Source organism: Podarcis filfolensis, assembly GCF_964270895.1.
Source record: "Podarcis filfolensis genome assembly, chromosome: 4".
In the NCBI taxonomy this organism is placed as follows: domain Eukaryota; kingdom Metazoa; phylum Chordata; class Lepidosauria; order Squamata; family Lacertidae; genus Podarcis; species Podarcis filfolensis.
Window position 1 is genome coordinate 54212909 of NC_139607.1, and position 15113 is coordinate 54228021.

Consider the following 15113-nt stretch of genomic DNA (forward strand, 5'->3'; position numbering starts at 1 on the left):
TTCAAAAAACAATACAGGATCCAAAATACAGCTCTACTTTTTATTACTTATTTATTAAATTTGTATACTGCTCTTCATCTGTAGATCTCAGGGTAGTTCACAACATAAAAATACGAGACCTTGTATGTTTCTTTATGGGCACTGGGAAAAAAGAATATGTACAGGTTAAACTTTTTTGCTTAACTTGTACATATTCTTCCCCACCTCTTCTCCTTCCTAAGAGGAAATCATGTTCTCTCCACCACCATTCTTCTGCTCAGATGCAGCCTGCCAAGGTTGCTTCAAGTTTTGTTTTGTCTTTTAATGTAGAAGGAAGAATCATATTCTCATGTAGCATAAACTTCACTCTGGGCTGATCCACACTAATTTCCCTCCACATTTACTAGTCACAGGTCCCTGCTTTTCCAGGAAATCACAGACCTGTGCCTAGAAAGCATGGTGCAAAAGATAAGTGTGAGTCCATTATTTCCTTCTACTGCACTTTATGATGCTGCTGCCCCAACATGGTAATGCAGAAAGGCCTATATACAGTATAAATAAAGGGAAGTTTGCCCCCTTGTGGCTGCTTGAGTATCAATTTATTTTATATTACTGTACCTGTACTGGCAAAAACCTTGGCTGGATGCAGGGTTAAAAAGACACTGGATAATTTAAATGGCAAATTGATCCTTCTATGGTGGCCATTTTTTTATTTTGTTTCGACTACGGCAGACCAACACCTACCTGTAACTAAACCCATCAACTCAGTTCAATGTCCATTTCCTTACTCTATTCTTTCCATGCACCTGGGATGAATCCAGTGCAGTTAGATGGCAATAGTTCCATCAGTGCAAGCTTTTCTTTTCATCTTGCTGGACAAAACAATCTTCGCTCTCATTCCTTTTTCCTCCCCTCATATGCCATACCTTGCAAGGCTGAGGGCAGGGGCCTTCTTAAGTAATGACATCCTGTAAGTTATTCTGATATCCTTTTTGGCTAAAGGACAGTGTATAAATGACATGAAATAAATGATAAAGGGACACAAATTTTTATCTAGTCCCAAGAAGCTACAGGGCTGGATCCCAGCTAACAGTATCTATTTAGAAGTCCCACTGAATTCAATAGCACTTACTTCCAAGTGAACCATTCACAGTGGGATCAGGTGTTAAACAGGGTTGTGTTATTGCCTCAACTCTATTCATTATTTTCATTGCCATGATCCTACACTTTGTTGAAGGGAAACTCCCCACTGGAGTAGAAATCATATATCGAACAGATGGAAAGCTCTTCAATCTGAGCAGGCTGAAAGCAAAGAGTAAGGTTACAATAACTTCCGTCATAGCACTTCAGTATGCTGATGACAATGTAGTGTGCACATGCTCAGAGGATGACCTCCAAATCCTCCTAATTATCTTTGCAGAAGCTTACGAAAAGCTTGGCCTAGCACTCAACATCCCAAAAACCAAAGTGCTGCACCAACAAGTACAAAATAAACCCTCTCAGTGCCACAAATCCAATCCAATGGTGTAACGTTGGAAAATGTTGATCACTTCTCCTACCTAGGCAGTTATCTTTCCACAAGGGCCAACACTGATGCCGAAATCCAGCATCGCCTGAGCTCTGCGAGTGTGGCTTTATCCCGATTGAAGTGCAGAGTGTTTGAAGACCGGGACGTTCACAGGGAAACCAAAATGCTTGTTTACAAAGCTATTGTACTACCAACCTTACTATATGCTTGTGAAACATGGACCACTTATAAACGCCATCTCCAACTCCTTGAAAGATTCCATCAACAGTGTCTCCAAAAAATTTTACACATCACTTGGGAAGACAGGTGAACTAATACCAGTGTACTGGATGAAGCAAAGATCACCAGTGTTGAAGCAATGATTCTTCAACATCAACTTCTTTGGACTGGTCATGTTGTGCGGATGCCTGATGATAGTCTCCCAAAGCAACTACCCTATTCCGAACTTAAAAATGGAAAGTGTAATGCTGGTGGTCAACAAAAGGTTTAAAGACTGTCTCAAGGCAAATCTAAAAAAATGTAGTATAAGCACTGAAAACTGGGAAACACTGGCCTGTGAGCACTCCAGTTAGAGAACAGCCTTTACCAAAGGTGTCAGGGGCTTTGAAGACACTCGAACTCAGGACGCAAGGAAAAAACTTGCTAAGAGGAAGGCACACTTGGCAAATCCACACCGTGATCAACTCCCGCCAGGAAACCAATGTCCCCACTGTAGAATGATATGTGGATCCAAAATTGGCCTCCACAGTCACTTATGGACTCATTGTTAAAACCGTGTTCATGGAAGACAATCTTACTCGGTTACGAGTGATCACCAAAGAAGAGAGAGAAGACGACTTCCAAGTAAGTGGGGTCGGAATTGCAGCCTAAGCCCCACTGAAATCAATGAGAACTAAATCATGACTCATTCCTATTTATTTCATTGGGACATGAGTGCAAGCCACGTAGTTTGGAGTCAAGCCCCCCCCCCCCATCAAATCTGGTTCAGAAACGATTTAAGATTTAAGCGTTTCAGATTAGGGAGCCGAAAACATTCCAAGCGACAAGTCTGGAGTGGAAACGGCAAAGGCAAGGAGGGAGAGGAACAAGCGGGCCTTTGGTGCCGCTCTACGGCAATGCAGGGGGAAAAGCGCCTTCGGAGTCGGGCAGGGAAACCGACGCGAACCTCCGGCTGCGCATGCTCAATCCCTCCCGCCTTCTGCTCCCAGCAGCCATTTCCTTGAGTCTCCTCCCCTCCTTCTTCTGCGCTTGCGTGTGAAGCGGGAGCTGCGCGCGCCGCCACTCTTCCTCGGCGTCTCTCTTCCTTTTCTTGTGTGCACGGCCGCGTGTGGCTCGAGAGCTCGCAGAGATGGCGATGCACGTTCCGAAGGCCCCGGGCTTCGCCCAAATGCTGAAAGACGGAGCGAAGGTGGGTGATTGTATGTATGTGTGAGATAGAGAAGCTCGCGAGCGTGGCGGGGAAAGAACGCGGAAGGTTCCAGAAGCGACGCCTCAGCCCGGCGCTTCCAAGGAGGCGGGGCTACTGGGCCCCATCGCCCGTGGACTGGAAGCCCGTTAGCTTGGCGCGCGCTCACTGGCGGTTAACAGTCGCCTGAAGAATTAACGCGCTTTCCCCTCCAACCCCCGCTTTCCGAAGGGGGGCCAAACGGACACGCCCTAAGATTTCATTCAGGCCCCTTCCATGTCACCTGACGTCTCTCTCGCCGCACCCATTGGCGCGCCCGCTGCCTAGCAACTCGAGGGCTCGCGCGCCGGAGAGGGGTGGGCGACGGTGACGTCTTTTCGCGTTTGCTGACGTCATGGGCACACGCTAAGTTCGCGGTCGGCGGCGGACTTTTTCGTTGAAGGGAGTTGCTAGGTTCCGATTCTGAAGCAGAACCGGCCCAGAGCTAAGGCAGCCGCTGCTTTGCTGCTTGGCTTGCCACTTTCCTTTCAAATTCGTGTCAGGGATGCTTTGTGCCGCTTCCTGTGTTCACTCTTCTGAGCTGGAATGCCCACACGTTGTTCTTCCACCTCCATGGCCGTAGGCTCAGAGTACAACAGGATGCTGCATTTCCTCCTGCCACCCTGAACTTAGCAGCCCTGGTGATGGAGGAGTGGGAATGGTTGGCTTAAGACACCCGTGCAGCTCAACTGTACATAACTGGTGACTGCATGGTCCATGTACTTCCATTGTAGGGCACGTATGTGGAAAGGATCCAGGAGCTTTCACATCCTGTACAGTGGTACCTTGGGTTACAAACGTAACTTGCTCCGGAGGTCCGTTCTTAACCTGAAACAGTTCTTAACCTGAGGCGCGCTTTTGCTAATGGGGCCTCCCGCACTGCAGGCGCACAATTTCCATTCTCATCCTGGGGGAAGTTTGTAACCCGAGATACTACTTTGGGTTAGCAGAGTTTGTAACCTGAACCATCTGTAACCCGAGGTACCACTGTACTTGGTGTTTTACTTGTGTTTATAGTAAGAGTTTTATAGTACAGTATATGAGTTTTATGACTGAGTGAATCTTTGAAGCTGGGGCCTAGTTTGACATGTTGACAGTGACAATGATGTTTCCATCTATTTCTATTTGGAGATGCTTGCACCTATAGTGGGTAGCCACTGGGATTAACTTTGCAATGCTTTTAGATTCACTCTTGACTGCTATAGGGCTAGGTGGCCAAGCTATTCTTTTACCTCCCCTTGATAACAAATGACACTTCAACCAATCAAACAAACAAAAATAAGCCGCCAACTGTACAGTGGCATTCTTGAAATGTTTGACTGTTCAGTTGGCCTGTGTGCCAGTTCAGGATTACAGCTTGGTGGGCAGTAGTTTGTAGGCACAGTGGAGGACTGGCTTAACTCAGTGTTCATTGCCTTTTCTTAAAGATGGCAAGTAACCTTCTGCAAACCTGTATTTGATATAGAACATGGATAGACAAACTAAGGCCCGGGGGCCGGTTCTGGCCCAATCACCTTCTGAATCTGGCCTGCAGACGGTCCAGGAATCAGCATGTTTTTACAGGAGTAGAATATGTGCTTTTATTTAAAATGCACCTCTGGGTTATTTGTAGGGCATAGGAATTCGTTCATCCACCCCCCCAAATATAGTCTGGCTCCCCACAAGTCTAAGGGACAGTGGACCGACCCCCTGCTGAAAAAGTTTGCTGCTGATAAAGAATCATGAGTCTTTGTTTTTATATCTCACTTGTATGATTCTAGACCTGCAATTTTTAAATGCACAGCCAATGTCTGCAAATAGCCCTGGAGTCCTGGGGGCTGTGGCCCTGGCATCTACTCCTTCACATAGTCACCAACATTTTTTACATGGTCATGCAATTATTTTCTATTATGTGCCCATATATTTCTCTCACTACTATATTATACTTATTCATGTACGGTACTTTAATTTAAAATACTTTTTGTGTCTGTAGCATTATTCAGGATTAGAAGAAGCTGTGTTTCGAAATATTCAGGCATGTAAAGAGCTTGCTCAAACAACTCGCACAGCCTATGGACCAAATGGTAAGACTTTTTAAGGTTATAATTTATGAATATTTTAAAAAGAGGAATTTAGGGTGACTATGTAGTATGTATTAAGAAATACAGCTTATGATGCTTTTGTTTGTTGATAAACCCAGGAACAGTGTCATGATTTGTTTGGAGAATTAGATGGAATTAAATCCTGAAACTAATTCACATTTTATAGAAGTATGTTATTATAGACCCTATAATGACCCACACTGTCTAGTTATATTCAATTGTCATTCACATACTTGGTGTTCTTTGTTTTTTTTTAGGGATGAACAAAATGGTTATCAATCATTTGGAGAAGCTTTTTGTTACTAATGATGCTGCTACCATCCTAAGAGAGTTGGAGGTAGATTCCTTCCTTCATTCATAGTCTGCCAGGGATATATTGACTTGTACATGAGGATTATTTATGGAGAAACATTGTGTATGCTATCTGTTATAAGCGAAGCTTTTCTAGGCTTGTGTTGTTTCCCTGTGAAGGGGTCCAAAGACACCTTTGGGGTGGGGTGTATGGGATGGGTAGAAATTTGTGGTACAAGCAGCTGTGTGTACATCAGGGTTGAATTAGAATGATTGTAAGAAATGTGTGTTGCTAAGATTGTTTGAAGAACTTGTTAATTACGCCAAAGTTTTGCTATTTCACATATGTGTTTTAATGACTGTTGCCACATAATAAGATTTAGGTGCACTGAATTAGTTAAATGTTTTGAATTTGTAATGCAGCGTAATACATATTGAAGCATTCTATTAGTTACTGAATATACACAAGTGTGCTTAATAGTGTTCTCTGATATAAAATCTTGAACAGGTTCAACATCCAGCTGCAAAAATGATTGTCTTGGCTTCTCACATGCAAGAGCAAGAAGTTGGTGATGGAACAAATTTTGTTCTTGTGTTTGCTGGAGCCCTCCTAGAACATGCAGAGGAGCTTCTAAGAATGGGACTTTCTGTTTCAGAGGTAATCTTTTATTTTGTTCAGATTATTGCAATTCAAATTAGCATTCTAGGATCTTTGAATAATTGTGTATGAAACTTAGTCTCTTGTTTATCCTCTTAATTTTTCCATTCCTAATTGTGTCCTATTTTGCCTTGTGGAGATTGGGTTGGATCCAGATGTGCCTGTCTAAATAAAATGGCTCTTTTTGTGTGGAATGGAGCTCCAGGGAAAACTGGTCACTTTCCCTGCTTCTGCTAATGGAAGAGTCCAGTTGGCAGAGTTTTATTCCTGGGAAGTCTGAATCCAACCCTTTGTGAGGTTAAGATATCAGACTGACTTTGAACTTCTAACAACTTATGCATTACAGTACAGACATGCTAGTGTCTTTAATTTTAGGTAATTGAAGGCTATGAAAAAGCTTTGAAGAAAGCCTTAGAGATACTTCCTGATCTAGTGTGCTGCTCTGCAAAAAATCTTCGGGATGTTGAAGAAGTGGCATCTTTGCTGCAAACTTCAGTAATGAGTAAACAATGTGGCAGTGAAATATTTCTTACTAAGCTTATTGCTCAGGCATGTGGTAAGTATATGTCATTTTTTAAAATCTAAACATAGTATTTTGCTTTTGCTACCTAAAATATTTTCATGTTAGTTTCAAGCTTGTTATCTGTAGTGAAAGTCACTTGTCTTAATTTCTTGTTGGATGTCGTTTTTCAGTTGAGTACAGTGGTGCCTCTGTTTATGAACTTAATCCGTTCTGGAGGCCCATTTTTAAACCGAAACTGTTCTTAAACTGAGGTACGCTTTCCCTAACGAGGCCTCCCACCGCCGGTGCCCTTCCACCATTAGACCGGGGTAAAGTTCGCAAACCGGGACACTACTTGGGGTTTTGCAGAGTTCATAAACTGAATAGTTCGTAAACAGGGCTGTTCTTAAACCGAGGTACCACTGTATTTTCCTGAGCTGCTCTTGTCAAGCTGCAGCAGTGTCTAAAATAGAGTAACACTTACTTGTTCATCTTATAAAGCATAATATTGTCACTGGCGCCATTCCCACAGATTCTGTGGCATGTAATTAATAAAATAACTAAATTAGATGACTAGCTATCTTAACAATGCTTCCTAAAAACATGTTACTTTTCATTTTTCCCACTCTCACAGTCTCTATTTTCCCCGAGTCGGGTCACTTTAATGTTGACAACATCAGAGTGTGCAAGATCATAGTAAGTCATTCTTTCTTTTCCTTCAGTACTGTAATACTCAACATTGAAGGCACTTCGTTTCACTGGAACTTGCCTTCTGGTCACTATGCTTGAGGGTTGTAGCTTTAGTTATGGTAACCTTGAAGAAAAGCAGTTCTGTCTGAACTTTGGTTGGGGCCAAAAACAGGAGAGGGTGTAAAAAACATACCATCTGTGGATTTTTAGTAGACTGTTCCTATATCGTTTTCCTGGGAGATTAGAGACTTCATATGTAGGTATGTATACATACTGATTCTGAAATTCGAAAGTAGATTTCGCAGAAAAGAAAGAGTTCTGGCTTTCAGTCAATAAGATAATGAATTTCTCTTCAATTAGATAATTAGCATTTCTCTTCAAATATCAGTGGGGAAGATTGGGAAGATCTAGAGTAGGGAATCATTTGCTGTGTTGAAATAGAAACATAAAAATGATAAAACAAATGCTTTAAAATGTAGCAATTTAACTGTTCCTAAGCAGATACAATCAGAGTTCAGGTATGCTTTCACTTTAAATAGCACATTAATTTAATTAAAGTAAAAAATTAGTTGTATTCAGACTTTGCAGTAGGTCTCTTAAAATCAATGAAATCTACTCCCAAGTATGACAGTCTAGATCTAACTCAGTGTGATTTCAGTGGCCTAACTTGGATGGAATGGTAATTATAATCTGTTCTTTTCAGGGTTCTGGCATTTGTGCTTCTACAGTATTGCATGGCATGGTTTTTAAAAAAGAAACTGAAGGTGATGTTACTTCTGTCAAAGATGCCAAAATAGCTGTGTATTCTTGCCCTTTTGATGGTATGATAACAGAAACTAAGGTATGGTTTCCCAACCTTTGGAAGTATTAAATAGGTATGAAGCAGCAGCATGTCTATACATATATAGAGTAGTTGCTTATTTTCTCAAGGTGATACTTTTCGTGTCTGCATTTGCATGGTGAACCAGGCCGAGAGCTACCTTCCTTTGTGCAGTTCTGCTCACAGGGGCCGATATGGCGAAACCTTGGTTAGCACAGAGAGGGACAGTCCTATTATCGTGACTGTAAAAAGTGGTGCTGCAACTAGATAAATAGCTGCAGCCCTTTTAAAAATGCAATCTGTTCTGTGTTAAGGCAGGGATCCACAAAACTGTCAGTGGGAAGCAGTCACAACTTTGCAGTGACTTTTTGCCCCTGGGTGCCCAGCACAATGTGAGGGATCCCTTTCTTGCCTTCCATGGAAAACTTGGGCAAATGGAGGGATCTCTTGTTGCATATTTTCCAGTTATGCCACAAGAATGGTGCATGCGTGTAAGTAAGTTAGTAAAATGACTACAAATTTTTGACTGATTTTATCTGGGCTGGGATTTCAGCAGGCAGTCCTTTCATGGATTGTCTGTCCTATATTTCCATGATTCAGTAAACTTTTGTTCGGTGGTACTAGGGTCTTAAGTGTCTGAAGTCCTTTCATGTTAGGCTCTTTAGATGAACATACCTGACAATGGTTCATTTGGAATGCTCCCCAAAAAACCCTTGTGCAAAAACACCATATCCATGATTCATAAATCACTTTTTCTAGCTTCTTCAGCAGCTCGGTCCTTGTACTTGAAGTTTGCTAAACACTTTAGAAATCCTGGAGACACATGTTGCTGTTGATCTTTATGTGTATTACTTAGAACATGGTTCTATGATAGCTGTCACTTCTGGAATTGCCTGTTTTTCAGGTTATTTGTATTAAAACATACTAGGAATTGAAGATGAGACTGATGGGGAAAATGCTTTATAATTGCAGGGAACTGTACTCATCAAGAATGCCGCTGAGCTGACAAATTTTAGCAGAGGAGAGGAAAACTTACTGGAGTTACAAGTCAAGAGCATTGCTGATGCTGGTGTAAATGTTGTAGTTACAGGAGGAAAAGTGGCAGACATGGCACTTCATTATGCTAACAAATATAATATTATGTTACTCAGGTAAGTTGTGCAAAGATGTAAATTGTTTACATTTCTTGGCTCATTTAACTGAAATACATAGCATATTTGTTTCCTGAAGTGTAAATTAGTACATATGTTTCATCCCCTTATGACTTCAACCAAGATTATCCCTGTGTGTGTGTTTTCCTCTCTTTCTGAACAGCCACAGATGGGGGTGAATGGGTGGAAAGTACTCAGTGCAGGTCAGGATCATGGCACAGAACAGTTCATCATTCTATTTTGTGCTATTTTTGCCCTTAAATTGTCCCCTCTTCAATTTGTGGCAAATTTTCTTTAGAATTATAGAAATGTCACTTTTCTGATGATGGAAGGGATTTCATTTAAGTCCAGTGTGCAGTTAATATGGTTTTGGTTTTCAGGTAGTTTGGATGATGATGATAAGGTGTACATATGTACGATTATTTGTCAATTTTTTTGTCAATAATGAAATGCACTTTAATGCTTCTGTTACCAATCAAGACATGATGGAGGGGCACTGTCCCTGAACCATTACCAGAGTCCCTGCTTGTTCCTAAACAGGACAGTGGTGAGAGGCAGATGGTAAATTGCAGTCTGTTGGTAGACTGCTAGTACCTGCTGGGATATTGCAGACTGCTGGGCTTGGTATACTTTGGTCTCATCCTGCAGGCACTACTTACATTCTTAGGAAAGAATGTGTGTTCTGGATTGCTTAAGAGAGACTGGTGCTTTCAGTGTTTATACAAGACAAATTCCCATTTTCTAGATAGAGAGCTCATCTATTATTATTATTATTAATTATTATTATTATTATTATTATTATTATTATTTATTTAAAAAGGCCCTAGAACAGGGTCTTTGCAGGAAGTAAAATGTTGATAGGGAACATTCCTGGAAAAATTAGTTTGGTACTGTCAGAGCTACCCTAGGTCCCAGCTCACAAAGGACCAACGCTGCTTCGTTGTTAAGTATAAAAGTCTTTATTGAAGTTCAGATTCACTTCCAGAGCCGCAGCGCGCAGCTCCACGTCTTAAGTGTCAGACCACTGATGCTCCGTCTGAGTCTCCTCCCCCTTGACACCAATTTAAGATTCTAGCCTTGCTCCACCTTCTCCGCTGCTCCTTCCTCCTCTGGGTCCGCCTGCCTGCCGGGGTTCCGCCCTTTCTAGCCTCTTCTCCCGCTGATTCCCCTGAGCCTTCTCCCTCCCTCCGGCGGGCTTTAGGAGCTGGTTCCCCATCCGGGTCTCCTGCTGTTCCGCGCGCCTGCACATTTGAACTTGGCGCGCGCGCCCAGCCAGCAGCTTTCCTCCTGACCGTTCCACTGCTGCTGTCACTGCTTCCCCCTTCGGGGGGGCTAGCTGCAACTGACCTCCCCTCCGTTGGAGGCGTGGTCAGCCCTGACTCCCTCTCTGGAGGAGGCACTGCCCCTGACACATGTGACTCTTCCCCCCCACTACGCTCTGGTGGGGAAACTGGTCCCGATCCTCCACTGCTGCTTTGGGGTTCCCCTCTGGCTCCTTGTTTCTGGTGCGTCCCCCCTGGGACCCCCCTTGCCCTGACCATCGGCGCCCCCTTCTGGGAATCTTCTGATTCACTGGAGAAGCTCATGGAATCTCTCGGGCCACTGTCATACTCCCCAACGCTGCCCTCGGATTCTTCCCCTTCGCTCTCCCAATCCTCTCTCCCCAGTGCTCCTGCTCCTGATTCCCTGACAGGTACTAACAAGAATTTCTAGATTATGAAAATTACACCTGAACACTATTTTATCTCCTTTCTTAAAGGCTGAATTCTAAGTGGGATCTCAGGAGACTATGTAAAACTGTTGGTGCCACAGCCCTCCCCAGACTGGTATGTAGCGAGAACAGCAGAGGTTTTTTTTAAAACCTACTCCTTTGCATAGACATAATCTTCCTTTTTCCTTCCCAGACACCACCTAATCTAGAAGAAATTGGTTACTGTGACAGTGTGTGTTTGTCAGAAGTTGGGGAAACACAAGTAGTTGTGTTTAAACATGGTATGTTTATTATTTTAGTCTACTCGTTATCTTTAATACATTGCATATAGAAACTTTGCATTTAGTCAGATTTCACAAGTAAAACATTGATATATTTTCCTGCAGAAAAGGAAGATGGTGCCATTTCTACAATAGTAATTCGTGGCTCTACAGAGAATCTTATGGATGATGTAGAAAGAGCAATTGATGATGGTGTCAACACTTTCAAAGTACTCACACGGGTGAGTAAACTGCTACGCAGAATCATAGAATTGTAGAGTTGGAAGGGACCCCGAGGTTCATATAAGTCCAGCCCACGGCAATGCAGGAATGTAGAGGAGCATTATTTTATTGGCTTGTTAAAATGCGAAGTTAATCATGTGCAGTTGCAGAAATGCTACCATACTGGAATATACAATAGTATATACTACCCCCAGTAGAGCAGAGTGCCACTCTCTGGTTCAGGGTGAGAGAAGTTAAGGTTTTAAGTGATACATGTGTCAGTAAGTCAGGTGGGCCAAATTTGGGGTGGGGATGGTATGTGAAATTGAGTGGCCCAATTGACATGAGAACACCCTTTCCCCCCAAAAGGGGGCAAATAAAGTAGTCATTGTCATCTTCTCTGGCTTGGCAGTTCCCTACCCTGAGCCATTTACCTCCCAACTCTGAGGGAACAATTCCAGGTGTGCAAAGGCAATAGGTGAGGATAATGCCACTCACCAGCTCCTCATCCAGCTGTGCTGTTCATCCCCTCACAAGGTCATTACCATCTGCTACCCTGTAAGAAGGATATGCTAACTTACTATGATGTTACCGTCTTTCCAGGGAGGCTCAATTTTCTAGAAAGGGAGGATATAAATAATAAAATAATGCAATCCGTTGCATCCAGATAACAGTCCATTTTATATAAGCAACCTTTTGAAACAAACTTCTCTAAAGCCTTCATGCTTAACCTAGGCTCAACTGTTAATTTGTCTGTAAGCCTGCCTTCTCCAATATGTATCTACTCAAACTTTAGCTTCCTCTTTGGAGCTCTTGCTCTTAGTGTTGCCAAAAAAATGAAGTGAATTGGGTAACCACCCTGGGAAAGGGCCTTTTTGGTATTGACTCTCTTGCTGTGGAATATCCTGCCCAGTGAGGCTCACCTAGCACCTGCTTGTAGTTCTTTTGGAGCCCAGTAGACCATTCTGTTCACCAGGGCCTTATTTATTCATAAAAAAATATTTATGTACTGCTATAAAAAAGCAGTTTACAATAATTGTTTACTGCTTACTTACAATAAAAATGGGTTGCAATACACTCTTTTTTTTTTTTAGTTTGTTTGGTGCAGTATGTTGTCTCCTCCCCCTGTCTTAGTTGGGACGGGGATATGAGACAGTATACTGATAAAATAAATATAAAGGAAGAGAGTGAGATAAATTTAAAAAAAAAACTTGAAATAGTTGCTTGAACTCTTTTGCAGGATAAGCGTCTTGTTCCAGGTGGTGGTGCAACAGAGATAGAGCTGGCTAAGCAGATAACGTCATATGGAGAGGTAAGCTACAAACTTAATATCTTTACTAAATTTAACTTTCCATATAATGCAACTTAAAATCCAATTCTGTCTTTAGACTTGTCCAGGTCTTGATCAGTATGCTATCAAGAAATTTGCTGAGGCATTTGAAGCTATACCCCGAGCCCTGGCTGAAAATTCTGGAGTTAAGGCTAATGAACTTATTTCTAAGCTCTACGCCGTACATCAAGAAGGCAACAAAAATGTTGGGTTTGATATTGAGGTAAGGCTAATGCCCAGCATAACATGCTTGTGGTGGTAGCAGTGTTAGTGCCCAGGATTTTTTGAGGAGGGAAATGTTCTTTAAAGGCATAGTGTGTATGCAGTTAGAGCATACTCCAGTTTCTTCTGTTTGAATTTGGCTGTGCTGTAGCTTTACCTGTCCTGCACCTGACAAATTAGGTGGATGACTGGCTAGGTTTGGCCAGAACTGCTTCATGGGCCAATTGGGGAGGCTTAAGCGGGGGAAACTCCACTTGTTTTGTTAATCCTTTTACAGTTATTTTAGTGACCTTTCTATTCTAGCTGTTTTGTGATGTAAGGCTTACAGATTTTTTTGAATAGGGAAATACTGTTTTCTTTCAAAGCAAAATACTATGGGCTTGATTATCAATATTAATGCCCGCTAGCTGTCCATTTTGTTCCATGGGCAGATTCTTAGCACCTTTAACTCTTTTACTGACATCAGTGGAACTCTCATTGTAATCCTGTATCTGCTCAGAAAGTTGAGGCGCTGAACTCTTTTTCTAACATTTGACAGGCTGAACCTGCAGCTGTGAAAGACATGTTGGAAGCTGGTGTATTAGACACATACCTTGGGAAGTTCTGGGGGATTAAGCTGGCTACAAATGCTGCAGTAACTGTCCTAAGAGTTGATCAGGTAAGTTGGTGTAATAGGCTTTTTTATTGCTTCAGATATCAGGCTAAATCAATACGGTATGGAAGCTGCTAGAGTATTGTTAGGTTATATATGCTTCATATGATTTGGTTAAAGTTGAAGGTCGATAACTTAATGTGGCAGTGTGTAGTCTTCTGGTAGGCTTCTGTTTTCAAATGATCAGTTTCATACAGTAAAGGATTATGCAGACTCTTACATAAATACTTTTAAAATTGAAACTTGGTGGAATTCTGTGCTTGATGTGAAATTCCTATAGATTATTATGGCAAAAGCAGCAGGTGGTCCAAAAGCCCCTAAAGCTTCAGAACATTGGGACAAGGATGACTGGAAAGATGGACCTGAACAGTAGTGTGAAGTAAGATTGGTATCATGGCTCATGTTGGCAAGGAACGAGACTTTGCATGAATTCCTCTGCCTGGTGCTGCTGAGTGTATTTTTGCTTCCACTTCCACTTATGTGTAGGCTACATCGCAATTTAACAACCTGCTTGAGATAAGGGTGCACAACACTGTTAATATTCCTAAAACATGGTTTGAAGAATTATTCTATAGACTAATATGCATGATTTAGTTTACACTATTAGAAGCATTATTTGTGTGCTAATCTTACATCTTTTGCAAGTTATTGTAGTTGAATTTTTTTACAGAACATTAACACTTTGTCTTGGTTACCACACAATGCACCCAAAACACCCCAAGTTTTGTGTCTCTTTTGTAGGAAATGCATTCTGCGATTTCTATTTTTGGCATTCATGCTAAGCATGTATCTATAGAAATCTAAACTTAAAGCAGACAATCACTGCTTCTTGGAGACAATTCCTCATGACAACAGTGCTATCCCCATTGCTGCTTAGCAGTGTGGGTATAGCAATCTTGTACAACTAACACCTGCAAAGGAGATGGGTGCTTTTTGAGATGCAAGAAGAGCAGCCAAGGGCTACTCACGTGTGCAAGAGGGTTTTGCTTTTCCCTGTTAGGCTGATTGATTTCTACAATTTTAATCAATATTTTATAAAATAGCAAAAACAGTCCTGGAGCTATGGTCAAGACTTATGGGTTGAATGCATTTTTCATTGCATAACCTTTCTGTAATACTAATTATGAAAGTATGTAAGAGATGAGGCAAAAGATACATATCAATACTGTCATACCTTAATTCAGCTGAAGTGTATTCTATGTAAAAATGTAGGTCTAACAACTACTTTTGCTTGCAGATCATCATGGCAAAACCAGCTGGTGGCCCCAAACCACCAATAGGAAAGAAGGAATTGGATGATGACCACAGTGATTGAACACTTTCGGAGTACTACTTAAGGAGTTGTGTATCTTGTCATATATGTTACTCACCTTTAAATTATGAGACTTAGCTTGTCTTGTACCATTTCAATAAAAACTGTTTCAGTAAAAAATTGTTCTGAATGTGGTAATAAATCCTATTCAATATTACAGAAAGATAGGACTGTATCTAATGTTAGTCATACTCAAAGCAGACCCACTGAAATTAATGGACATCACTAACAGGTTTACAGTCCACTCAACAAATGACCAC

The 15113-nt window shown here is 41.8% G+C and overlaps 1 protein-coding gene across 3 annotated transcripts; it reads left to right on the forward strand.

Annotated features, from left to right (window-relative positions):
• Positions 1 to 840: 840 nt before the first annotated feature.
• CCT8 (chaperonin containing TCP1 subunit 8) lies at positions 841 to 14973 on the forward strand. 3 transcript variants are annotated; one of them, XM_083611298.1, is made up of 16 exons: positions 841 to 2915; positions 4924 to 5014; positions 5290 to 5369; positions 5832 to 5981; positions 6357 to 6537; positions 7118 to 7179; positions 7877 to 8014; positions 8966 to 9144; positions 10904 to 10970; positions 11049 to 11136; positions 11242 to 11357; positions 12578 to 12649; positions 12726 to 12890; positions 13428 to 13547; positions 13822 to 13920; positions 14779 to 14973. In XM_083611298.1, the coding sequence occupies exons 1-15, from the start codon at positions 2856 to 2858 to the stop codon at positions 13912 to 13914; spliced, it is 1662 nt and encodes a 553-aa protein (XP_083467424.1). In that variant the 5' UTR covers positions 841 to 2855; the 3' UTR covers positions 13915 to 13920; positions 14779 to 14973. The 3 variants fall into 3 exon arrangements, with proteins under 3 accessions (XP_083467424.1, XP_083467425.1, XP_083467426.1); XM_083611300.1 differs by lacking the exon at positions 841 to 2915 and adding an exon at positions 3659 to 3681; XM_083611299.1 differs by lacking the exon at positions 13822 to 13920.
• Positions 14974 to 15113: the final 140 nt, after the last annotated feature.

Excerpts from the sequence above, each read along its gene's own strand:
- CCT8 (XM_083611298.1), top strand. The coding sequence starts at position 2,856 with ATGGCGATGCACGTTCCGAAGGCCCCGGGCTTCGCCCAAATGCTGAAA. Across the intron at positions 6,538-7,117 it reads GCTTATTGCTCAGGCATGTG|TCTCTATTTTCCCCGAGTCG; the intron begins GTAAGTATATGT and ends CCACTCTCACAG. Across the intron at positions 8,015-8,965 it reads GTATGATAACAGAAACTAAG|GGAACTGTACTCATCAAGAA; the intron begins GTATGGTTTCCC and ends TTATAATTGCAG.